This window comes from Musa acuminata, chromosome BXJ3-3, assembly GCF_036884655.1.
Source record: "Musa acuminata AAA Group cultivar baxijiao chromosome BXJ3-3, Cavendish_Baxijiao_AAA, whole genome shotgun sequence".
NCBI classification, from domain to species: Eukaryota; Viridiplantae; Streptophyta; class Magnoliopsida; order Zingiberales; family Musaceae; genus Musa; species Musa acuminata.
In genome coordinates this window covers 18,859,003-18,886,890 of record NC_088351.1, presented here as the reverse complement: position 1 = coordinate 18,886,890, position 27,888 = coordinate 18,859,003, and the positions used below count along the sequence as shown (strand labels likewise).

The 27,888-nt window shown below is 34.7% G+C and overlaps 1 protein-coding gene across 1 annotated transcript in view; it reads left to right on the top strand.

Annotated features, from left to right (window-relative positions):
• Nucleotides 1–7,778: 7,778 nt before the first annotated feature.
• The window catches only part of LOC135632499 (cytokinin dehydrogenase 5-like), a 36,357-nt gene continuing 16,247 nt past the window's right edge, over nucleotides 7,779–27,888 (top strand). The window contains exon 1 of the mRNA XM_065141105.1: nucleotides 7,779–7,867. Within this exon, the coding sequence (XP_064997177.1) occupies nucleotides 7,779–7,867 (89 nt within the window). The remainder of the gene's footprint in view (nucleotides 7,868–27,888) is intronic.

Below are 27,888 nucleotides of genomic sequence, written 5' to 3'. Positions count from 1 at the left end.
CATACTACAAACTACTTTACTCAGTCACTATGCTTCCGTACGCTTTCAAGTTAAGTTTCCAAAATTGTTTTTAATGTAAACATATTTTATCGTACGAAAGTTTTTGAAGATGTGATTTTACCACTACAATAATTCACCCCCCCCCCTCTTAGTGCCGACCCCAATCCTAACATAAACAAGTTTGTGTTTCTGGGTAATTGGAGTCTATTTAGCTTATGGAAAGTTAGATCATAAATTAAAAGACTACCCTTTTGAATAAGAAGAAAGAGTCATTGCCTCCTAAATCATCAGCCCATGTTAGAGTGTATGCTTTCACTGAATGATTCTAAAGCTTCTGAATCAATGGTTGAAGGTATTATCTAAGTTTTTGAAAGAATAAAAAAAAAAAATTGTTTGACCATGGTTCCCATCTATGTTTTGTTTCAAAATATTTTGTTTACTATTTGGGCATTCAACCCAGACCACTGGATTATATGTTATATGTAAATATGACTATTGGAGATTCTTTGATGACAAACTTGATCTGGTCATCTTGTTTGATTTCTATTGGAGAACTCAAACTTTTTGTTGATTTGGTTCTCCCAGAGATTTGGAGTTTTGATATTATACTTGGTATGGATTTACTATCTTCCTATCATACCAATATAGATTGTTATATAAAATAATCACTTTTTTTATACTAGATCATCCCATCTTTTATTTTGAGAGTATTGGGTATGATTTACCTCATTGTCTGATATATCCCAGGATGACTTGCACAGTAGATAGAGAGGGTGAATTCGCTTTTGATTTGGTCCTTGGGACAATTTCAATATCTAAACCTCTCTACATAATGACACCATTTGAGTAAGTAGATTTGTAAAAATAACTACAATGACTATTGAATCGGGTGACCATAAAAAACAAGTATCCACAACCGAGAAGTACTAACTTCTTTGATCAATTACACAATGCATAAGTATATTTTCAAGATTTTTTTTTTAGTAAGTAAAAGTAAATTGATTGTTGTAAAGTTTCTATAAATAGCTTTATCTATACAAGTCATAGCTTGGAGAAGTCCAATATGCAGAAGAAATGCATTAGACCAAGTAACTCATTGAGTGCATATGCGGTAGTTATGACTACACATGCTGTAGACTATAACTCCTAACTGTAGCCAATAAGTAAAATGCATGTCCAGATATGTCAAGACTATTTGTGGGTATAGTATTTAACATCATTCCCAAGATCTTTAGTTAATAGCAAAATTAAATTTGATAAAAATATCTTTTTCTCTTCGGGTAATGTGCTCCAATTTGAGATCGTGCTCCATATAGGATATTGAGTCTCTAATAATCTCTGTCAAGAGCTGAGCATTGTTTGTGTGTTGACATTCAAATATTCTACTACATCTCTCCTTCCACGTCCACCAAATAGCGCATCTGAAAGTAACCTTTACCAGTTGTGTGAGATGTAGTTGTGTGAGATGTCCTTTTCTTGAGATACATTGCATGAGGTGGTCAATAGTTTCTTCTTGTTGCATACAAAGGGAGCATCGGTTAACATGGTAGATACCTCTTCTCTTCATATTGTCTATTATAGGTAGTTTATTGAGAAGGGCCTGCCATGTACATAGGTAATGTCTCTGTGATCCCGGTCGATCCCATGTCCAACTACTTGGGATCCACTTTTTATTTCTTTGCCTGATTTGATTCCATACAGATGTGGTACTAAATTTACCATTGTCATGAGGCCAAATAAGTATATCTAAAGAGTTTTTTCTGATTGAAATAGCTGTGATAGTCGGCCAAAGTGATTACATTTCGGGAGAAATAGGATTAGGGAGACACCAGGTACCAGTAGCAATGAACTCATAAACCTTCCAATCTTTGGGAGCCCTAAGGTAGTTTTATATTCTGTCACCATATAATTGAAATATACTCTTCCCATTTACCCAAGGATCATACCACATATTAGTATTAGTTCCAGAAGAGATTGCAAAAGAAATGTGTTTGATTAGCCAATTCCTTGCCTTTAAAATCCCTTTCCAAGATGCAGAGTGATATGTTCTTGTTGATATTTCCTAGATTGATTCCTTTGAAAGGTACCTAGCAGAAACCAAAAGTGACCATAAGGAACATTTGTTTTGCAAAAGGTCCCACAATTACTGTACCATACATGCTTTAATCCAATCTTTAATATTTCTCAAGTTTAGGTCCCCTTCATCTTTCGGTTTGCAGATGCTGTCCCAATTTATCATATGCATTACCTTATCATTTGTACCATTCCAGAAGAAATTCATTAATAATCGTTCAATATCTTAGAGAAGTCCAACATGCAGAAGAAATGCATTTAGACTAATATAAGGTAATGTACTCTTATTCGTTCGGTGTTGTACTCTTATTCCTTATATATTTTCAAGATTGATCGGAGGTCAGGTTATCATCTACTGAAAATCAAGGAGGAGAATATTTCAGTTACTCTTGGATGATTGTGTAATTGTATTATATTGATGAATGTAATCCTCATCTTTTTAATCGATTAAGATATGACCAATTTAGTTGACTAAATTTTATTTTAAGTAGGACCAATTTAGTTGACTAAATTTTCTTTTAAGTAGGGAGAGTGTAATATCCCTAACTTCTGAAAAATTATTTATAAGGACCTATTTCAAACTCGGATGACCTATATGTAAACATAATAAATTCCGTGATCAAAGCGTTAGGCTGCAAAAAAAAAAAAAAAAATCTAAAATTATGGTTTTATCCCACCGCCCCCACGCTCTTTGTTTCCCAGCTTTGGGGCATTGGGGAGAAGAAGAGAAGTAGAGAAGAAGGGAAGAGGAGGACAAGAAGAGAAGAAGAAGAAGAGGAGGAGAAGAAAGGGAAGAAGAAGAAAAGAGGAAGGTGGATGCAGCAAGGGCTACAGCGAGGAGGTGTAGCATGTCGGGGAGGAGAAGGGAAGAAGAGAAGAAGAAGAGAGGGAGAAGAAGAGGGAGAAGAGAAGAAAATAAGAAGAAGAAGGTATTTTATCATGCTTCAACAAACCCTACCAATCAAGACCACATGATTCAAGGTATTTTAAAGTTTAAACATCTGCAAGCTGTAGATGAAGTGGATAAATATAGGAATAAAGTCATAAAAGGTAAGGATATTGTGCGGGAGGAACATACAAAACCAAAGGATAAGAAAAAGGATTGTATAGTCCATCCAAAGTCGTAGGATGAATACCTTACCATCTTTTTCATTTGTTTAATACTGATGAAGATAACATGCTGGAATGTTCGTGGACTTAATAAGACTGAGAAATGTCGGGAGCTCAACAGAATAATCAAGTCTACCGCATGTGATATTGTTATTCTAGTGAAAACGAAAATTAAATAATCCCGCGTTCAAGCTCAAAAGAATTTAATATGGCCGGACGCAGAATTATTTACTAATGACTCAAATGAAACTTTTGGTAGAATATGGATCTTATGGCATCCTAACTCTATTAATGCTTGGTTTATTTCTGCTACTACTCAATTCATCCATCTTAAGGTAGAGGAAAAAAAGAATGGCTGTCAATTCAATTTCACTGTTATATATGTTTCAAACAGTATGCAAGAAAGAAATACACTGTGGACTGATCTAACTAACATTGCAGATGCCTGTCTTAATATACCTTGGATTGCTCTTGGTGACTTTAATACTGTTCGGTACACAAATGAAAAAGTGGGGGGTAGACAGCTTTCAGAAAGTCAACTTCAGAGTTTTAATGATTACATAGATACTGCTGCATTGACTGATATGAAATCTGTGGGTAATTGGCTCTCCTGGAGTACTCAAGGTGCTGTTAATAGAAAAATAATGGTTCCACTCGATAGATATCTGATTAACCAAGAATGGTTAATAGTTTACCCTGATTCACTTCTTGAGTATGATGCTCCATTATTTTCTGATCATTCTTTAATGTACATACACGCCGATAAAGCAACACCAAAAGGCAAGAAACCATTTAGATTCTTCAACATGTGGAGTACTCATCCTTAGTTCCTTGATGTTATCAGATCAGCTTGGAATGTTAATGTGCATGGATCCCCCCCTTACATCTTATGTCAAAAGCTCAAAGCCTGCAAAGCAGCACTTAAGGAGTGGAATGAATACAAATACCTTTGGCAATATTACCACCCGAGTTCAATTTTGCAGAACGGAACTAATAGCAATGCAACATGAGCTGCAACTTCAGCCCCATGATGAGAATCTTATCGAAAAAGAGACAGAAGCTAGAAATAACTTCATGCAAGCCTTAAAGCAGGAGGAAAGTTTTGCAAAACAAAAGTCTCGACAGCATTGGCTTACTTTAGGGGATTCCAATACTAAGTTTTTTTATGCTTCCATTACTACTCGAAGAGCCGTTAACTACATCAGGAAATGCAGAGACAAAGATAATAATCTTATTGAGAATTTAGATGAGATTAAAGCATACACTAAGCAATTTTTTTATTCCTTACTCAACCAAGCGGGGCAACATAATAATATTCATGTGGAGCCAATTAGAAAGCTTGATTCGAGTGCCATTTCTATCCTTAGTGCCCCAATTACAGATGACGAAATAGTAAGAGTTGTCTTTAAGTCACCAAAGTATAAAAGCCCTGGTCTAGACGGATTTCCTATTGAATTTTACCAAATTACATGGTCTATTATTGGTAATGATGTGATTAAAGCTTGCCAACATTTTTTCTCTTCAGGTCATATTCTTAGAGAGATGAATTGCACTTTTATTTCTTTAATTCCCAAGAATGCAGGGGCTGATTCACTAGAGAACTATCGACCCATATCTTTATGCAACTTTATTTACAAGATCATCTACAAACTGTTAGCAGTTAGATTACAAAAGGTAATACACAAGATAATTAGTCCAAATCAGGCTGCTTTCATCAAAGGGTGAAGTATACATCATAATATTCTGCTTGCTAATGACTTGGTCAAGGATCTGCACTCAAAAGCAAAAGGGACAAAAATATGTTTTAAAGCTGATCTACGAAAAGCCTTTGACTCAGTAAATAGGAACTTTATCTATAAGATGCTCCACGGTATGAACTTCCCTTAGCAATGGGTTAATTGGATTCAATGTTGCTTAGAAACTCCAAAGTTTTCAATACTCTTCAACGGCTCACCTATTGGTTTTTTTGGGAGCAAGAATGACATCCAACAAGGCGATCCACTCTCTCCATATCTCTTTACTATTGCAATGGAAGGACTTAGCTATATGTTGGAATATGTGGTCTCTGATGGCAGTATTAAGGCACCCCATGTTGGCCCTCTTCATATATCACATATAATCTTTGCAAATGATCTTCTTATCTTTCTTCGGAATGATTTAACTTCAGTAAGAAACTTGGCTACTATTCTAAATGATTTTGGTATAGTTTCTAGCCTTCAATTAAATCATGCAAAAAGTAAAGTCTACATGAGCCCTTGCATTGAGGACAAAAATGTTATTGCACATACCCTAGGGGTTAGTGAGGGAAATCTGCCAGTTACATATCTTGGTCTCCCACTGATATCCACTAGCATTCATAAAATCCACTGTCAGCCTATCTTGCAAAAAATAAAGAATAGAATTTCCTCCTGGAAAAATAGGCTTCTTTCAAAAGCAGGACGACTTGAACTCATCCGTTCGGTGTTGTACTCTTACTCTATATATTGGTCTAATGCATTTCTTCTACCTATTGGACTTCTTCAAGATATTGAATGGTTATTAATAAACTTCTTCTGGAATGGCACAAATGATAAGACAATGCATATGGTAAATTGGGACAGCATCTGCAAACCGAAAGATGAAGGGGGGCTGAACTTGAGAAATACTAGAGATTGGAATAAAGCATGTTTGGTAAAGCAATTGTGGGACATTTTACAAAACAAATGTTCCTTATGGTCACAATGGGTTTCTGCTAGGTATCTTTCAAAGGAATCGATTTGGAAAATTTCAACAAGAACATACCACTCTACAGCTTGGTAAGGAATTTTAAAGGCAAAGAATTGGCTAATCAAACACATTTCTTATGCAATCTCTACTAGAACTAATACTAATATGTGGTACGATCCTTGGGTGAATGGGAAAAGTATATTTCAATTATATGGTGACAGAATACGAAATGACCTTGGGGCTCCTAAAGATTGGAAGGTTTCCGAGTTCATTGCTAATGGTACCTGGTGTCTCCCTACTCCTATTTCTCCTAAAATGTTATTACTTTAGCCGACTATCACAACTATTCCAATCAGGAACAACCCTTCAGATGTACTTATTTGGCTTCATGACAATGGTAAATTTAGTGCCACATCCGCTTGGAATCAAATTAGGCAAAGAAATAACAAGTGGCTCCTAAGCAATTGGACATGAGATCGACCGGGATCACAGAGGCATTCCTTATGTACATGGCAGGTCCTTCTGAATAAACTACCTACAATAGACAATATGAAAAGAAGAGGTATCCATCATGTTAACTGATGCTCCCTTTGCATGCAACAAGAAGAAACTGTTGACCATCTCTATTTTGTTTGTGACTATACTAAATGGATATGGATGAAGATTCTCCAGCGATTCGAACTCAATAGAATGCCGCAACCAAACTTGCATCAAGAATTAGCTGACCACATGCAATGTTTTTCAAGAAAAGGGCCTCTTACATAATTGACAAAGGTTATATTCAGATGCGCTATTTGGTGGATATGGAAGAAAAGATGTAGCAGAATCTTTGAGTGTCAATACACAAACAATGCTCAGCTCTTGACAGAGATTATTAGAGACTCAAGATCATGTATGGAGAATGATCTCAAAATGGAGCACCTTACACAGAGAGAAAAAGATATTTTTATCAAATTCAATTTTGCTATTAGCTAAAAATATTGGGCATGATGTCAAAAGCTATACCCACAGGAAATCTTGGCATATCTGGACTTTAAATTTTATTTGTTGGCCACAGTTAAGAGTTATAGTCTACAGCATGTGTAGTCATAACTACTGCATGAGTACTCTACGAGTTACCTAGCTTCGTCTATAACTTGTATAGACAAAGCTATTTGTTGAAACTTTACACAAAATCAATTTACTTTTACTTATCAAAAAAAAAGAAGAAGAAGAAGGAGAAGAGAGGGAAGAGGGAGAGGAAAGGGAGGTAGCTGCAGCTAGGGCGGCAGCACCTCTATTTCCTGCATGAGGAAACAGAGGAGGTGTGGGGCATCAGGGAGGAGAAGGGAAGAAGAGGAGAAGAAGAAGAAGAAGAAGAGGAAGAAGAGGAAGAGAAGAAGAAGAAGTGGGAGAAGAGGCTGTGGCACCTTTATTTCCCACAAGAGGAAACTGAGGAGAAGAGAGTTAGTGCATTGGGGAAAAGAAGGGTAGGAAGGAGAAGAAGAAACGAAGAAGAAGGGAAGGAGAGGGAAGAAGAGAAGGGAAAGAAGAAGGGGCTGTGGCTGCGGTGGTGGCAGCTGTAGCTAGAAGAGAGGAAGGAGAGGAAGAAGAGCAGGGGAGGAAGAAGAGGCTGCGGCTATGGTGGCTGCGGCTGCGATTGTGACTGCAGCAGTTGCAGCTGGGAAAGAAGAGAAGAAAGGGAAAGAAGGGGCTATGGCCGTGGTTGCAGCTGCGACGGCTGTGGCTGCAATTGCAGTAGCTGCATCGGCAAAAGAAGAAGAGGAAGGAAGAAGGGAAAGAAAGGAAGGGAAAGAAGAAGCTATGGCAGTTGTGGCTGTTACTGCAGCAGCTGCATCTGTGAAAAAAGTGGAGGAAGGAAGAAAATAAGGGAGAAATGAAGTAGCGCAATGGAAGAGACCGTGGCGGCGGCAATGCTAGTGGCAGCAGCGGTTGGGAAAAAGGAGAAAAGGAAGAAAGAAAGGAGAGGGGAGAGCAGGTGACTGTGCCTCTATGTTCTATATGAGCTATAGTGGTGGAGGAAGAAAGAAATAGGTGCAAAAAATGAAATAGGAAGAGGAGACGGAGAAAAGGTAGAACGATTCGGGCATACACCTTCTTCGAATCTTTGGATCAAAATCTTCGAAAAGCAAGTGTCCTGAACCCACTTTACTATGATTTTATCTCTGCATTCGCTTTGAATATAAGAAACTTTGAATTGTTCTATCCATATATTTAATACACCTCTTATTTAGATGTAACGATTTGAATATTGAAAGCTTCCGAGATTTTGACCCATCGACCTTGTTTTAGCTATAAATCCCTGCACAGATTTTTAATCTTGTTTGATCTAAAAATAAACTCATAGACCTTTCTTCTGATACTTAGTTAGATAAATTTAGAGTCTAATTCTTCATCCAGATTTCTGTTTCATTTAACACTATAGATTTTGTAAAATAAGGATCGTAATTTCTGACCTTTGAATACATAACTACCTATAAGTCCTTGATGGAAACTTCGATTTATTCAAAACTTATTTTATTAGAAACTAGACTCATATATATTTCTTTTGATATTATATCAAAAGATTTGGTGTTCAACTCCTACCCAGTTATCTATTGAATCTGACCCTATAAATTTCACAAAATAGTAATTTTATACTCTGACCTTTAGTTACCAAATTATTTTTAATTTTCTGTTGGAAAGTTCAATTCATATGAAGCTTATTTTGTCTAAAAGTATATTGAAATATCTTTCCAATGTTATATTTTTTTAGTAAATTAGAGTATAATTGATAGTTTAAATCATTTGTTCAATGTGACTCTCAAATTTTACTAAAAATCAAGCTTTGGTCGATTCCGCATGTTCTTATTTCATTCCCATTGGAAATTAATTTCATCTAGCAATCTTTCTTCAATTAAGCTTTATGTTACTGCTTTGAATTCTTGTATGCTATTGTCCTTAAATTATTTGTGCACTTAAAACATATTATGTAAAGTTTATGTTGTGTTGTATTATTTCGTATTGGCACATTTATGTTTCATTGTTCCGCATGTACTTTCGATATATGCCAAAATCCTTATATGCTCTTGCTTTTTTTTTTTTTTAACTTGAATGAATTTATGAAAGATTATGTATGCATTTTATTGACTCCTAAAGGCACATGTATGTTTCGTTATTCTGTATGTGCTTCCGATATGTGCTAATTAATTGTTCGTAATGCCCTTTTGTACTCTGGTGTTTGTGGAAGTAACTAGACCTTTACTAGAGATTGGAATGGGATTATGCTTAAATCTCACGATGCTCTATCGGCCCCCTTTGTCTTCGCCTAGACGTGTGTCACGCACCCCGAATTTATTATAGATCAATAATACATTCCAAGATCCAATCACATATTTGAGGATACTAAGACAATATTCAAGTCATTCACATCCATAATTCCCAATTCATAAAACCTATTTAGTTTAAATTCATATATCACATTTCTCTATGAATCATAAAATCTGAAACCAACTCACCAAGACAATAACAAAACTCATAAATCCACAAGGGTAGGATTCTACATTATCATAAAAACTAATATTTACCACATGTTCATACCAATATACAAATTAACTTAACACTCGAAAATCTAAACATGAGATGTCCATTAAACTTTTACAAAACTCATAAGTTCAGATTTACCATAAACATTCCATTAGACACCAAGTGTACTTATACAACAAAAACATATCATCCACTAAAGGTTTGCACAATGTCTTCTAGCTTTCCATTGTCATAGCTCAATTTAAACATTCTAGCGACCGACAAGCTATCCAGAAAAATATATATAGCAAAGGGGTGAGCATATAGAGCTCAACAAGTGACTAATATATCAATGATGAAAAAGGATAGTTTCAAAGCAAATAAGGTACCGAATATAAGGCAGGGATATAAGAGTTCAAAGATAGTCACTCAACGAATGCAGAATTATAATGTCATTTCATTCGAAGCATGTTTTGTTCATAACAAGGGAGTAAAGACTCATTGGAGCAAATCATTGACGTAATGAAACATTTTAAAACATATCAATGACAGATGAAATACTTCGGAACATATCAATGGCATATGAAGTATTTCAGAGTATATCAATGGTATAAGAAGCATTTCGAAGCTTATCAATGACATATGAAATGTTACGAAGCAAATCAATGGCATATGAAATATTTCAGAGCATATCAAGGATGTATGAAATGTTTTAGAGTATATCAATAAGAAATGAAACATTTCGAAACATATCAATAACGGATGAAATGCTTATGAATATATCGATGGCAAATGAAGCATTTTGGAGCATATCAATGGCAGATGAAACATTTCGGAACATATTAATGCCATAATAAATGTTTCAGAGCATATCAATAACAAATGAAACATTTCGGAGTATATCAATGACATAGGAAGCATTTTCATTCTTATCCAAAACACATATAGTAGTACATAAATAATGCTTTGTATATCATATCAAATAGATAAAAGGTGCAGTGAAATCATAACGTAATATGGTGTATCAATTTCTGAATAACCACCAAACATAATCTAGAGCATCGCGGGCTCTAAGCATATACCCTTTACGATTTCTGGCAAAGGTCCAAATTATCCTTTTATCATTTATGGCAAAGTTTCATATTATCTCACAAACACCAAAGTACTAAGGGGGTATTGTGAATAATAAATTGGGACATATCAGAAATACAGACGAAAAAATGGACTGCATATGCCTATATGAAACATTGCAATACAAACCTGAACTTTACATAATAGATTCAAGTATACAAATGTTTGAAGGACAAGAGTATATAGGAATTCAAAGCAATAATGTAAAGCTCAACTTTAGTAAGGATGTTGGCTGAAATCAATTTCCAAAGAGATGAAACAAGAATAGGCAGAATCGATCAAAGCTCGATTCTGATAGAATTTAAGAGGCACATTGCATGAATTATTTAGATAACTAATTATGCTCCAATTTACCCAAAATAGGTTTCATTCGAAAGATTTATCAATTGTTTAGTAACCAAAGGTCAAAGAACATTATCTTGATTTTACAGAATTCATAGAGTTGATTTGAACAGATGATTCATTAGGCATTTACACTCAAAATCATTCAAATCAAATATACACAGAATGATCTATGAGTCTAATTTTTTATAAATTATATTTTGTATAAATAGAGTTTTTAACAGAGAGTGGGAAAGGTATAAATAGAGTTTTTTAACAGAGAGTACTTATAAAAAAAAAAGAGTTTTTAACAGAGAGTTATAAGCAAAAGAGTACTGAAGGGTCAAAACCAATAGTCTTTGTTTTACAGATTTCATATGGTTAGTTCAACTAATAGTTTGAAAAGGCAAATTAATTCAAAATTTATTAATCTTAATATTAAAAAAAAGATCTACGAGTTTATTTTTTGATAATTTTATTTTGCCTGAATCCAAAATTAGTGGAGGAAGTTATGGCTCGAACAAAATAGAAAGGTCAAATCTTCAAAAAAAATCTAGATTCATAGTTTTGTTCCCAAACGAAAGAAATAACATGTATGAAGGCAAAATCTTCTAAAATTTTTAGGATTAAGGTAAAATAAGATATCAAGAGTTTCCGTAGGAAGGGATAGAATACTTACCTTTAAAAAATTTGAGTCCCAAAGGTATGGAATTGATGTAAAATCTCAAGCCAAAACAACTTTTCAAAAAAAAATCTCAAGCCAAAACAAAGCTTCTTCTCCTTCTTCATCTTCCCTTCTCCTCTCAAACCCACGTTGGCTGCAGCTCTTAAGTTTTCCTCCTTTAATTTTTCCTCTATGGTATTAGATTTAGCTAATATATGGATTACAAGATGGTAAGCATGCATGAAAAAAGCCTATGTGTCATCCTTAGTACAAACATAGGTGGCACCAACCTTAGGTTAGCTAGTGACACATGTCCACCATTTTTTTTTAAACCTAATATGAATCGTTCGAAAATCATATCATATTTCTAATATTTACATTTAGGTCCCTACATTTCAAATAGGCCCTTATAAAATTTTTAAAAATGAGGGATGTTACAACGTGGGTGGATGAAGCTTCCAGACATGGTAGACTTCTATCTGGTGGTCATCCAGAAATTGATGAATCATATTCTGTCAGTGATCCTACTACACCTTCTATGTGTTTGATATGATATCCAAAGCATTGGTTATATGTTTCTATATGTACTTTGAATAAGAATGATATGAATGTAATGTCAAATATGATGTTTGAGATTCTATTTCGTATTTGCTCTTTGATATGCTTTGAATTGTTTCATATGTCGTTGATATGCTCTGAAATATTTCTTATGCTATTGATATATTCCGAAATGCTTTCTTTGCCTCTAAAATATTCATACGCCATTGATATGCTTTGAAATATTTTATATATATCATTAATATGTTCCAAAATATTTCATTCGCCATTGATATGATTTGAAACATTTCATACGCCATTGATAAGCTTCAAAATGTTTCATTCATTATTGATATGCAATAAAATATTTCATATGTCATTGATATGCTCCGAAATATTTCATCTGCCATTGTTATGCTTCGAAATGTTTTGTTAGGAACGAGTTGGCACTAAGAGGGGAGGGTGAATTAGTGCAGCGGTTAAAAGATGTCAATTTCAGAATATATTCATTCGTTGAAAACTGATCGGAAAGATGTTTACTTAAGAACACTTTCGTAAGCGCGTAATGAGAAAGTAGAGTAGTGAGCAAGTAAAATGATTTGTATTAAAGGTAAACAGGAAAGTAAAAGGCAGCAAACCGATTTTATAGTGGTTCAGTCGTTGTGACCTACATCCACTTCCGATTTCTCTTCACTCGAGGCCACCGACTTCCACTATCGGTCTTCCTTCAATTGGCGAAGACCAACTACCCTTTTACACCTCTCTTCTCCATTTCATAGGTTTAGAAAATAACCTTTTACAAGCACTTACTCATCTCTAAACAGAATTCTAAACTTAGAATTAGAGGAGAGGGTCTCTCAAGTGATTACTACAACGTTTTCTCACTTTTAAATTCTTTGTGCTTAAATTCTTTAAATTATATGCCATGACGGTTCCACTTGTTGGGTCATTGTTTGTATTGGAAAATCTTGGGGGCGACATAACATGCACAGCGGAAGAACAGAAAACAAAATCCCCAATTCCCAAAGATATTTTTGTCTTCATATGAAGATTAGTGTGTGACCCGAATCAAGCTTTCTAGTTGGCTCCACATGAATATTATTAGGTTGCCCCGCTTGGTTGAGTAAGGAATAAAAAAATTGCTCAGTGTATGCTTTAACCTCATCTAAATTCTCAATAAGATTATTATCTTTATCTCTGCATTTCCTGATGTGGTTAACGGCTTTTCGAGTAGCAATGGAAGCATAAAAAAACTTAGTATTGGAATTCCCTAAAGTAAGCCAATGCTATCGAGACTTCTATTTTGTAAAACTTTCCTCCTGCTTTAAGGCTTGCATGAAGTTATTTCTAGCTTCTGTCTCTTTGTCGATAAGATTCTCATCATGGGGCTGAAGTTGCAGCTCATGTTGCATTGCCAATAGTTCATTTTTGCAAAATTGAACTCGGGTGGTAATATTGCCAAAGGTATTTGTATTCGACTCCTGATACCGGGGAGGGTAAAAATGCAGAATGGATTTCGAAAGAACACTAATAGAATAGTTGTACAGATAGAAAATATCACAGAAGGCAATGAACGAACTCTTGAAGAAACTTCGGTAAAACGAAAAATAGTTCACCACCAAGTTTAAAATCAAAAGGGATACAGAAAGATCACCACCCTAATGACAATAAACAAGGATACAAAACTGAAAGCAAAAGACTCACCACTCAATGACACATCCAAGAGATACAAAGTTCACAAGAGCACTCCAAGAGAGCTTCTGCCAATATCCTCAGTTTTTCTCCAAAGTCTTTTCTAATCCCTAAACCCCAAAATAAATACTAGTGCATGAAACAACCCTTCATGCATAGGAAATTTCAAAATTAAGTGCTTTACAGCTGCCAACCAACTCCATTAATGTATTCCTTAGCCATGAAGAAAAGCACCATGATACAGCTTTACAGCTGCCAACCAACTCCATTAATGTATTCCTTTGTGCAGGGAATATGCTGATGTTGAAGATTATGTAGCAATATTGTTGGCTGAAAAAAATATCATATTATCAGTATGGTCCATATGAGCAGATTGTAGCAAATTAGACACTCCCGTGTCAACTCCTTAAATGCTGCTTTGCAGGCTTTGAGTTTTTGACATAAGATGTAAGAGGGGGATCCATGCACATTAACATTCCAAGCTGATCTGATAACATCAAGGAACTGAGGATGAGTACTCCACATGTTAAAGAATCTAAACGGTTTCTTGCCTTTTGGTGTTGCTTTATCTACGTGTATATACATTAAAGAATGATCAGAAAACAATGGAGCATCATACTCAAGAAGTGAATCAGGGTAAACTATTAACCATTCTTGATTAATCAGACATCTATCGAGTCAAGCCATTATTTTTCTGTTAGCAGCACCTTGATTACTCTAGGAGAGCCAATTACCCATAGATTTTATATCAGTCAATGCAGTAGTATCTATGTAATCATTAAAACCTTGAAGCTGACTTTCTAAAAGTTGTCTACCCCCCACTTTTTTATTTGTGTCCCGAACAGTATTAAAGTCACAAAGAACAATCCAAAGTATATTAAGACAGCCATCTGCAATGTTAGTTAGATCAGTTCACAGTGTATTTCTTTCTTGCATACTGTTTGGAGCATATATACTTGTGAAATTGAATTGACAGCCATTCTTTTTGTCCTCTACCTGAAGATGGATGAATTGATCAGTAGCAGAAATAAACCAAGCATTAATCAAGTTAGGATGCCATAATACCCATATTCTACCAAAAGTTTCATGAGTCATTGGTAAACAGTTCTGCATCCGACCATATTAGATTATTTTGAGCTTGAACGTGTGATTGCTTAATTTTTGTTTCCACTAGAATAACAATATCACATTCGGCAGACTTAATTATTCTATTGAGCTCCTAACATTTTTTAGGCTTATTAAGTCCACGAACATTCCAACAGGTTATTTTCATCATAAATATAACAAATGGAAAAGGTAGTAGGGTATTCATCCTATGACTTTGGATGGACTGTTCCATCCTTTTTCTTATCCTTCGATTTTGCATTTTCCTCCCGCATAATATATTTACCTTTTAAGACTTTATTTCTATATTTATCCACTTCATCCATAGCTTGCGGATGTTTAAACTTTAAAATAGCTTGAGTCAACTAGTCATGGTTCACAGAGTTTGTTGAAGCATGATAGGATTGTTGAGGCACAATATCCTGGTTAGTACTTGTTGGGGCAGCCTGGCTAGCGAGGTCAATTGGGGCATGAGTTTGTTGAGGCAGAATATCCGTGTTAGCGAGGTTTGTTGTGGCCTGAGTTTGTTGAGTAAGAATATCTTTGCTAGCGAGGATTGTTTGGGCTTGAGTTTGTTGAGACACAAGGTCTTGGTTGGTGCAATGAGTGGATATTGGAGTTCCAATTGTCAACGGATCTGATGATATAGGAAGAGACGAAGTTCCTGACATATGTTTTTCCTATTCATGAGTACCATGGGAAACTTCTATTGTGGAAGGCTTCGACGTAATAGGAAGAGATAAAATTTTGGATTTATCCTTCTGTCCGTATTGCTGTCCCTACATGTCGGAAAGCTCAATAATCTTCGCCACCACCGGTGCTACTGCCATTGGAGGAGACTCGCCTTGTTGCTGACGCGCCTGGCGTGGCCGATAGACCTTTGTGATCGGTTTCAGAGTTTGTTGACAAGTTCTATTTTAATGGCCAAAAGATAAGCAACTCTGACATCGTTGTGGCTTCCAAGAATATGAGACATGTACTTTCCGGGTGTTCCCATCAAGATCGCGATAAAAAACCTCATTAGGAAGATCTTCATTGGAAGAAACCAGTACACATGCTCGTGCAAATGCTAATGTCGTCTGAGTTGCTGTTGCTTTGTCGATGTAGAGTGGTTGTCCTAAAGTACTCCATAACTTTACAATAAATCGTCGACTCCAAAGATGTAGAGGATGACCTTGAAAGGATACCCATAATGGAATAGACTATAGGCTGTCTAACTCTAGACGGACATCAGGATACTAGCGTCGTAGAATCATTGGATGGCCACAAATAGTCCAGAACCCTTCCAGGATCCATTGCAAATCTTCTTCAGAGTATAGTTTGCAAACAAAAAAACCATTCTCTAGCATATGGAGGTCAAATGTCGATATTCCCCATCGAGTTTTGATAAATGAGGATAGTGAAAAATATGATGTTTTGAGACCTACCACATAACCAACAATCGCCATAGACCTTGTCTCAATTAGCTCTGCAGAATCAGCTGTCTCGTATACAGCAATCTTCTTGTCGGCCTGAACTTCTAGAGTAAAGAATTCCAAGCTAAGATCCGGACTTCCAACCGGAGCCTTGAAGAGGCTAGTCCAAGGCCGAGGGTCACTGGAAATGAGGGATGGATGTCGCGATCTAGAGCGCGACCTGCTTCGATGCTGCTTCGTCGAAGGAGCATTTCTCTGGAGATAATATAGCGGAGGAGCAACTACCCTAGGGACCATCGCTGCCATGTCTGATCCCTCCTTTGGTCGTCGCTATAGTATTGTCCCCATAGGGAGATGCCGCCATTGTAGGAGTATGATCACCGCTACAGTACCATCACCCTAGGGAGAATCTACTACTACAGTAGTCTGATTGCCACTACAGTATCGTCGCCCTACGGAGAAGACGCTGCTACCGGAGCCTGATCGCTGCTATAGTGTCGTTGCCCTAGGGAGAAGCCGTCGCTACAGTATTCAGATCATGCTATAGTACCGTCGCCCTAGGGAGAAGATGCCACTACAAGAGCCAGGTCGCCGCTACAGTGCCGTCGCCCTAGGGAGAAGCCGCCGCTATAGTATTCTGATAGCCGCTACAGAACCGTCGCCTTAGGGAGAAGACTTATAACTTTCTGTTGGAAACTCAGATTCATGCAAAGTATGATTTATTGGAAACTAGACTCATAAAGCTTTTATACATATCTGATTTGAATGATTTGAAGCAAAATTACCTATTGAATCATCTGTTCAAATCAACTCTGTGATTTCTATAAAATAGAGATAAAGTTCTTTGACCTTTGGTTACTAAATTATGTATAACTCCTTGTTGAAAATTCAGATTTATACAAAACTTAAGTTATCAAAAACTAGATTAATACATGTTTCGAATGACTCCTATTTTATGCAAATTAGAGCATAATTGATTATCCAAATAATTCATGTAATGTGTCTCTCAAATTTTGTCAAAATTGAGCTTTGATTGATTATGCCTATTCTTGTTTCGTATCTTTGGAAATTGATTTCAACTAAAATCCTTACTTCAGTTAAGCTTTACATTGTTGCTTCAAATTCATGTATACTCTTGTCCTACGAGTATTTTTATACTTTGATCTATTATGTAAACTTCATGTTTGTATCGTAATGTTTCGTATAAGCACATGCATTCCATTATTCCGCATGTGTTTCCGATATGGCCTAATTATTCATAATAGCTTTTGTACTCTGGTGTTTGTGGGATTATTTGGACCTTTGCTAGAAATGGTAAAGGGATTATATGGACCTTTGCCAGAAATGGTAAAGGGTATGTATTCAGAGCCCGTGATGCTCTAAATTATGTTTGGTGGTCATTCCGAAATGGATGGACCATATTATGTTTGGGATCCTACTTTACCTTCTATGTGTTTGACATGATATCCAAAATTTTGGTTGTGTTTTTATACATGCTTTGGATAAGAATGAAATGAATATAACGTCGTGTGTCATTTGAGCTTCTATTCATGTTTTGTTCTTTGATATGTTCCAATTACCTTTTCTTGATTATATGAACAAAATATGCTTCAAACGATACGACATTATAATTCTGCATTTAAACAAAACATGCTTTTGTTTCAGCTTGTATCTCTACTTTGTATTTTGATACCTTATTTGTTTGAAAACTGTCCACTTTGCATCAATTCCACACTTTTGGGACTCAAATTTATTTAAGACAAGCATTCTAACCCCATCCCATAGAAATCATAATCTCTATTTTCATTTTAATTCTATAAAATTAGAAAGATTTCAGGTGAGAACCAAACATTTATTTCGTTTTGATAGAAAGCTATGAATCTATAATTTTTTAATAATCTGACCTCTACGCATTGTTTCGGACCTAACTTTTAGCGCTAAACTCTAATTTAGGTAAAGCCTAATTCATTTGAAAGTAGACTCAAATATCTTTATTTTTATACCAAGATTGAATGATTTGGAGTTTAAATGCCTACTATAAATTCTTTTTTTGGTAAGTAAAAGTAAATTGAATGTTGTAAAGTTTCAACAAATAGCTTTATCTATACAAGTCATAGACAAAGCCAAGTAACTCATTCAGTGCACATGCGGTAGTTAATAGTTGTAGATTATAACTCCTAACTATAGCCAACAAGTAAAGGGCATGTCCAGATATGTCAAGACTATCTGTGGGTATAGTATTTAACATCATTCCCAAGATCTCTAGTTAATAGCAAAATTAAATTTGATAAAAATATCTTTTTCTCTTCGGGTAATGTGCTCCAATTTGAGATCGTGCTCCATACAGGATCTTGAGTCTCTAATAATCTCTATCAAGAGTTGAGCATTGTTTGTGTATTGACATTCAAATATTCTGCTACATCTCTCCTTCCACGTCCACCAAATAACGAATCTGAAAGTAACCTTTGCTAGTTGTGTGAGAGGCCCTTTTCTTGAGAAACAGTTCAAATCGCTAGAGAATCTCCTTCTATATCTATTTAGTATAGTCACAAGCAAAATAGAGGTGGTCAATAGTTTTTTCTTATTGCGTACAAAGGGAGCATCGGTTAACATGGTAGATACCTCTTCTCTTCATATTGTCTATTGTAGGTAGTTTATTGAGAAGGGACTACCATGTACATAGGGAATGTCTCTATGATCCCGGTCGATTCCATGTCCAACTGCTTGAGATCCACATTTTATTTCTTTGCCTGATTTGATTCCATGCGGATGTGGCACTAAATTTACCATTGTCATGAGGCCAAATTAGTATATCTGAAAAGTTTTTCCTTATTGGAATAGCTATGATAGTCGGCCAAAGTGATAACATTTCGGGAGAAATAGGATTAGGGAGACACCAGGTACCATTAGCAATGAACTCGGAAACCTTCCAATCTTTAGGAGTCCCTAGGTCTTTTCGTATTCTATCACCATATAATTGAAATATACTCTTCCCATTTACCCAAGGATCATATCACATATTAGTATTAGTTCAAGAAGAGATTGCATAAGAATGTGTTTGATTTGCCAATTCCTTGCCTTTAAAATCCCTTTCTAAGCTGTAGAGTGGTATGTTCTTATTGATATTTCCCAGATTGATTCCTTTGAAAGATACCTAGCAGAAACCCAAAGTAACCATAAGGAATATTTGTTTTGCAAAAGATCCCACAATTGCTGTACCAGACATGCTTTATTCCAATCTTTAATATTTCTCAGGTTTAGGCCCCCTTCATCTTTCGGTTTACAGATGCTGTCCCAATTTATCATATGCATTACCTTATCATTTGTATCATTCCAGAAGAAATTCATTAATAACCGTTCAATATCTTGGAGAAGTCCAATAGGTAGAAGAAATGCATTAGACTAATATAAGGAATAAGAGTACAACACCGAACGGATGAGTTCAAGTCGTCCGGCTTTTGATAGAAGCCTATTTTTTCAGGAAGAAATTCTACTGCTTATTTTTTGCAGCATAGGCTGATAGTGGATTTTGTGAATGTCAGTCGATATAAGTGGGAGACCTAGATAAGGAACTGGCAGGCTTCCCTCACTAACCCCTAGAGTGTATGCAATAAGGTCTTTTTCCTTAATGCAAGGACCTATATATACTTTACTTTTCTCATGATTTAACCGAAGGCTAGAAACCATACCAAAGTCGTTCAAAATAGATGCTAGGTTCCTTACTGAAGTTGGATCATTTTGGAGAAAGATAAGTAAATCATCTGCAAAAGTTATGTGTGATATATTAATAGAACCAACATAGGGTACCTTAATGCTACCATTCGAGACTGCGTGTTCCAACATACAGCTAAGTCCTTCCATCGCAATAGTAAATAGATACGGAGAGAGTGGATCACCTTGTCAGATGTCATTCATGCTCCCAAAAAAACCAATAGGTGAGCCATTAAAGAGTATCGAAAACTTTAGGGTTTCCAAGCAACTTTGAATCCAATTAACCCATTGCTGTGGGAAGTTCATATCGAGGAGTATCTTATAGATTTTTTTTTTTTGATAAGTAAAAGTAAATTAATTTTGTGTAAAGTTTCTACAAATAGCTTTGTCTATACAAGTTATAGACGAAGCTGGGTAACTCGTAGAGTACTCGTGCGGTAGTTATGACTACACATGTTGTAGACTATAACTCTTAACTGTGGCCAACAAATAAAATGTAAAGTCCAGATATGCCAAGATTTCCTATGGGTACAACTTTTAACATCATGCCCAAGATCTTTAACTAATAGCAAAATTGAATTTGATAAAAATATCTTTTTCTCGTGTAAAGTACTTCATTTTGATATCGTTCTCCCTATATGATCTTGAGTCTCTAATAATCTCTATCAAGAGCTGAGCATTGTTTGTGTGTTGACACTAAAAGATTTTGCTATATCTTTCCTTCCATATCCACCAAATAACGCATCTAAATATAACTTTTGCCAATTGTGTAAGAGGCCCTTTTCTTAAAAAACATTGCATGAGGTCACCTAATTCTTGATGCAAGTTTGGTTTTGACATTCTATTGAGTTCAAATCGTTGGAGAATCTCCTTCCATATCCATTTAGTATAGTCACAAGTAAAGTAAAGATGGTCAACAATTTCTTCTTGTTGCATGCAAAGGGTGTAACATCCCCCATTAAAAAAAATATATATATTAGTAAATGCTTGTTTGTAAATATGATGATTATTTAATAATTTTTTTATTAAATAATATTATATTAAAGTTTATGGCTAAGGACCTAAGAGTAAATATTAAAATTTTGATATGATTTATAGAATATTCAGAAATGAGTAAATAAAAATAAAATAAAATAAAATAGAAGACATGTGTCATTAGAGCCACTTGCATTTATTCTAAAGTTGACACCTAAACCTGCTTGCCACCTCACTATTTTAACATGAGCCAAACCTAAGTAATTTAAGGCACCATTAAAAAGAAACTTTGCGGCCAACGTTAGTTTGAGGAGAAGAAGAAGAAGAAGAAGAAGAGGAGGAGGAAACTATGTTTGAGGTTTTGCATCAACTCCCTATATTTGGGACTCAAACTCATCTAAGGCAAGTGTTCTAACCTCTTCCTACAGAATTCCTAATCTCTGTTTTCCTTTTTATTCTTCATAATTCAAAAGATTTCAGCTTAGTACCAAACCTTTCTTTCCTTTTGATACAAAGCCATGAATCTAAAATTTTTCGGTAATCTGACTTTTATACATTATTTTGGATCTAACTTTTAGCAATAAACTCTGATTTAGTCAAAGTATAACCCAATTGAAAGTAGACTCAAATATCTTTATTTTGACACTAAGATTGAATGATTTGGAGTTTAAATACCTACTAAGACTTCTGTTTCAATTAACCTTACAGATTCTGCAAAATAGGGACTGAAATTTCTGACCTTCTGTTACTAAATTGCTCATAACTCTCTAGAAAAAATTCTGAATTATACAAAGCATGTTTTTTTGCAAACTGGATTTACTTATCTTTCTTTGGACACATAATTTAGAAATTTTGAAATGATCAATTCTGCAAAACAGAGATGATCAATTCTGACCTTCTGTTACTAAATTGCTCATAACGCTCTAGTGAAAATTCTGAATTATACAAAACTTAGTTCTTTGGAAACTAGATTCGCATATATTTCTTTTGACATTTAGTTAGAAATTTTGAAGTATGTTTGTCTTCTGAAATATCTGTTTAAATTGATTCTATCAATTCTACAAAATAGAGATGATCAATTCTGACATTCTGTTACTAAATTGCTCATAACGCTCTAGTGAAAATTTTGAATTACGTAAAACTTAGTTCTTTAGAAGCTAAATTCGCATATCTTTCTTTTGACACCTAGTTGGAAATTTTGATATATGTTTGCCTTCTGAAACATCTGTTTAAATTAAATATATCAAGTCTGCAAAACAGGGATGATCAATTCTGACCTTCCTTTACTCTATTTGTTGTAACTTCCTATTAAGAACTCAAAAAATTATAAATCTGAGTTCATCTGAAAAAAGATTGATACAGCTTTCCAATGATACCTATTTTTAGTGATTTGGAGTATGCTTGGTCACTCAAATAATTTAGAAAATGTACCATTCAAATTCTATCATAATTGAAAACTTTGTTGGGTGTTGTTTATTCAATTTTCATCCTATTGGAAATTTGATTTCTACTAAATTCTTCTTCAATTGAGCTTTATATTATTCCTTTGAAGTTCTTGTATTGTTCATCCTAAAATTTATTGTATATCTGATATTTATTATGTAATACTTTGTTTGCATTTCCTTGTTTGATAAAGGCACATGCATATCTTCGTTGTTCCGCATGTTTTTCTGATATGTTTCAATGTTATTGTTCATACTACCCTTTTGTACTCTAGTGTCTTGTGGGATATTGTGAACCTTTGCTAGAAATGGTAAAGGGAGTTATGCTTAGAGCCCACGATTGCTCTGCCAGCCCCATTGACTTCACTCAAACGTGGGTGGATGGAGCTCCCAGATGTGGGAGACTTATGCTTGGTGGTCATCCAAAAATGGATGAATCACATTATGTATGTGGTCCCACAACGCCCTCTATGTTTATTGATATGATATCCAAAGCTTTGTTTATGAGTTCATATTATGCTTTGGATAAAAATGGAATGCATACTACATCAAAAATGACATACAAGCTTGTGTTTATTATTCGGTTCACTTGTTATACTTTAAAGTGTTTCATTTGTCATTATTATGCCCCCAAACACTCTAACGCCTTTGATATGTGCCTAAATGCTTCATGTGTCATTTGATACATGCCTAAATGCTTCTTTTTCCAATGAAATGCTCTAATTTCCTTTCTCTTATTGTTATGTCTAATGTCTGTTTTTGAATGAGATAAACCTTTGTGATTTTATATCAAATGAGATGATTTTAAATAAACGCTTGTATTTCTGCTTTTGTTATCTTGATACTAAGCTTGCTTAAACTTCTCCTATCGCCATGGATATGTTAGTCGCTTGCTGAGCTCTTTATGCTCGCCCCGTTGCTATATAAATTTTTCAGGGTAGCTTGTCACGTACTAAAAAGCTAGAATTGGGTTGAATAAGTGAAAGGCTAGAATATTTTTGAGCTAATCTTTGTTGGATGATAGGTTTTTTTTGTTGTATAGTATACTTTACTACTGATGTAATGTTAAGGATATGTTGATACTTATATGTTGTAAAAGTTTAAAGGACCGCTCATGTTTATAGAATGATATGTTTAAGTTGTATAAGGATAAGAACTCATGGTAAATAATTATCTTTTTATGATTGTATATATTTCTATAATTATGGATTTGTGTTGTGGTTGATGTTTAGTTGAGTTATCTTTGGATTTTGTGAATCTCTGAGTGAAGTGGATTATGATTTATGTAACGTATATGTTTATGAATTGTGAATGTTGATTTTTGAATGATTCTTAGTATCCTCAAATTGTTAGATTGGATCCTGGATTGAATTGACGATGAATTATAATATTATTGATTTTAGACAGGGTCACACCTCCTGAATGTGATAATTCGGGGGCCATTACAGAGTTGGTATCAGAGCCGTGATTTGAGTATTTCAAATAATTTTAATATGTTGGATGTGTAATAAATTTTGAGTTTTAGTGATTTTAGTAAAGGGAATATCTATTGATCCAAAGAACGTGGAAGTCGTAGTTAATTGGGAAGTGCCAACAAATATAACAGAAGTTAGAAGTTTCTTGGGCATGATAGGTTATTATAGGAGATTTATAGAGGGATTTTCTCAAATTGCTCATCCCCTTACCAAACTAACTCAAAACAATGTGAAATTTGAATGGAGTGGTGATTGTGAGCAAAGTTTCCAAGAATTAAAAAGAAGATTGACTAGTGCCCCTATTCTCACTATTCCAAATGGTAATGAAGGATTTGTAGTTTATAATGATGCTTCAAGAAAGGGCCTTGGATGCGTTTTGATGCAAGAAGGGAAAGTAATTGCTTATGCTTCAAGGCAGCTAAAGATTTATGAATTGAATTATCCGACTCATGATTTAGAATTGGCAGCAATCATCTTTGCTCTAAAGATTTGGAGACATTACTTGTATGGGCGGACATTTGATATCTTTACTGATCACAAGAGCTTAAAGTATATTTTTACATAGAAGGAGTTAAATATGAGGCAGCGAAGATGGATAAAACTTTTAAAGGATTATGATTGTACCATACGTTATCACCTAGGTAAAGCAAATGTTGTAGCCGAAGCAAATTGTAGAAAATCTATAAGTTTTATGGCTAGTTTGGTTGTGAAACAATGGAAGCTATTAGAAATAAATTATGATTCGAATGTAATGAGGAAAGGGCAAGACTCAATAATATTGATGACCTATATCTAGGTGCAAACTAATCTCATTCAACAAATTAAAGAAGGACAACTACGAGATCCACATTTAATATACTTGAGGAATGAAATTGAAGAGGGATTGAAGTTGAATTTTCAAATTTCAGATGATGGCCTATTGAGATTTGTGGATAGAATATGTGTTCCAAATGACCTATATATCAAGAACCAGATCTTGAACGAAGGTCATAATTCAAAGTACACCATACATCCTGATAGCACAAAAATGTATAGAGATCTCCAAATTCATTATTGGTGGAAAGACATGAAGAAGGAGATTGCAATATATGTCTCAAGGTGTTTGACATGTCAACAAATCAAAGTAGAACACCAGAGACCTGGAGGTTTGTTACAGCCCTTAGATATTCCTGAATGGAAATGGGAATGTATTACTATGGACTTTGTTTCAGGACTACCTAGAACCTCTAGAAAGCATGATGTTATTTTGGTCATTGTTGATAGGTTAACCAAGTCTGCACATTTCTTACCGATCAATATGACTTATTCTCTTGAGAGGCTTGCAGATTTGTATGTTGATGAAATAGTAAGACTTCATGGTGTCCCGAAGGAGATCATCTCGGAGAGAGACTCTAAATTTCTTTCTAGATTGTGGAGGAGATTACAAGATTCTATAGGCACCAAAATAAAGTTAAGCACTGCCTATCACCCTCAAACTGATGGTCAATCTGAAAGAACAATTCAAGTACTTGAGGATTTGCTAAGAGCCTATGTTATGGATTGGAGAGGCAAATGGGATAAAGATATTTCTCTTATTGAGTTCACTTACAATAATAGTTACCATTCGAGCATTCAAATGGCTCCTTATGAAGCATTATATGGGCGAAAGTGCAGAACGCCTATATGTTGGAGGAAGTTGGTGATAGAAAGTTGTTAGCACCAGATAAAGTACAAGAGACTACTGAAAAGATTTAGGTTATCATAAAAAGGCTAAAGGCTGCTCAGAGTCAGCAAAAGAGCTATGCTGATAACAGAAGACGAGATATCGAGTTTCAAGTAGGGGATTTTGTATTCCTAAAGGTCTCCCCTTCCAAAGACGTTGCAAGATTTGGAAAGAAAGGAAAGTTAAACCCAAGGTTCGTTGGACCTTTTGAGATCCTTGAAAGAATTGGCTCTGTTGCTTACAAGATTGCCTTACCACCATTGATGTGTCATATTCATGATATATTTCATGTGTCAATGCTTATAAAGTATATACCTGATCCCTCTCATGTCATTGAGGATGAGCCGATTGTGATTGAGAAAGACTTATTTTACAAAGAAGAGCCCAATCGGATTATTGATAAAAAAGAGAAGATCTTAAGAAATAGAATCATTACTCTGGTTAAAGTAATTTGGAAGCATCATTCTACAAATGAAACGACATGGGAGCTAGAGGAAGAAATGAAAAAAGCTTATCCTCATCTTCTCGCTGAAAGAGGTATGACAAATTTAGAGGACTAAATTTTCTTTTAGGAGAGGAGAGTGTAACATCCCCCATTTAAAAACTAAAATATTAGTAAATGCTTGTTTGTAAATATGAGGATTATTTAATATTTTTTTTTATTAAATAATATTATATTAAAGTTTATGGCTAAGGACCTAAGAGTAAATATTAAAATTTTGATATGATTTATAAAATATTCAGAATTGAGTAAATAAAAATAAAATAAAATAAAATGGAGGACATGTGTCATTAACAATGATGAGCCACTTGCCAAACCTAAGTAATTTATGGCACCATTAAAAAGAAACTTTGCAGCCAACGTTAGTTTGAGGAGAAGAAGAAGAGAAGAAGAAGAAGAAGGAGAAGAAGAAGAAGAGGAAACTTTGTTTGAGGTTTTGCATCAACTACCTATATTTAGGAATCAAACTCAACTAAGGCAAGTGTTCTAACCTCTTCCTACAGAATTCCTCATCTCTGTTTTCCTTTTTATTCTTCATAATTCAAAAGATTTCAGCTTAGTACCAAACCTTTCTTTCCTTTTGATACAAAGCCATGAATCTGAAATTTTTCGGTAATCTGACTTCTATATATTGTTTTATGTCTAACTTTTAGCACTAAACTCTGATTTAGTCAGAGTCTAATTCATTTGAAAGTAGACTCAAATATCTTTATTTTACATGAGATTGAATGATTTGGAGTTTAAATGCCTACTAAGACATCTGTTTCAATTAACCCTATAGATTCTGCAAAATAGGGACTAAAATTTCTGACCTTCTGTTACTAAATTGCTCCTCTAGAGAAAATTATGAATTATACAAAGCTTATTTTTTGGAAACTGGATTTACTTATCTTTCATATGCCATATAATTGGAAATTTTGAAATATGTTTGCCTTCTGAAACATCTGTTTAAATTGATTCTATCTATTCTGCAAAACAGAGATGATCAATTCTGACCTTCTGTTACTAAATTGCTCATAACGCTCTAGTGAAAATTCTGAATTATGCAAAACTTAGTTCTTTGGAAAATAGATTCGGATATCTTTCTTTTGACACCTAGTTAGAAATTTTGAAGTATGATTGTCTTCTGAAACATCTATTTAAATTGATTCTATCAATTCTACAAAATAGAGATGATCAATTCTGACATTCTGTTACTAAATTGCTCATAACGCTCTAGTAAAAATTCTGAATTATGCAAATCTTAGTTCTTTAGAAGCTAGATTCGCATATCTTTTTTTTTACACCTAGTTAGAAATTTTGATATATGTTTGCCTTCTGAAACATTTGTTTAAATTGATTCTATCAAGTCTGCAAAATAGGGATGATCAATTTTGACCTTCCTTTACTCTATTTGTTGTAACTTCCTATTAAGAACTCAAAAAATTATAAATCTGAGTTCATTTGAAAATAGATTGATACAGCTTTCCAATGACACCTATTTTTAGTGATTTAGACCATGCTTGGTCACTCAAATAATTTAGAAAATGTCCCATTCAAATTCTGTCATAATTGAAAACTTTGTTGGGTGTTGCCTATTCAATTTTCATCTTATTGGAAATTAGATTTCTGCTAAATTCTTCTTCAATCGAGCTTTACATTAGTCCTTTGAAGTTCTTGTATTGTTCATCATAAAATTTATTGTATATCTGAAATTTATTATGTAATGCTTTGTTTGCATTTCCTTGTTTGATAAAGGCACATGCATATCTTCGTTGTTCCGCAAGTGCTTCTGATATGTGTCAATGTTATTATTCATACTACCCTTTTGTACTCTGGTGTCTT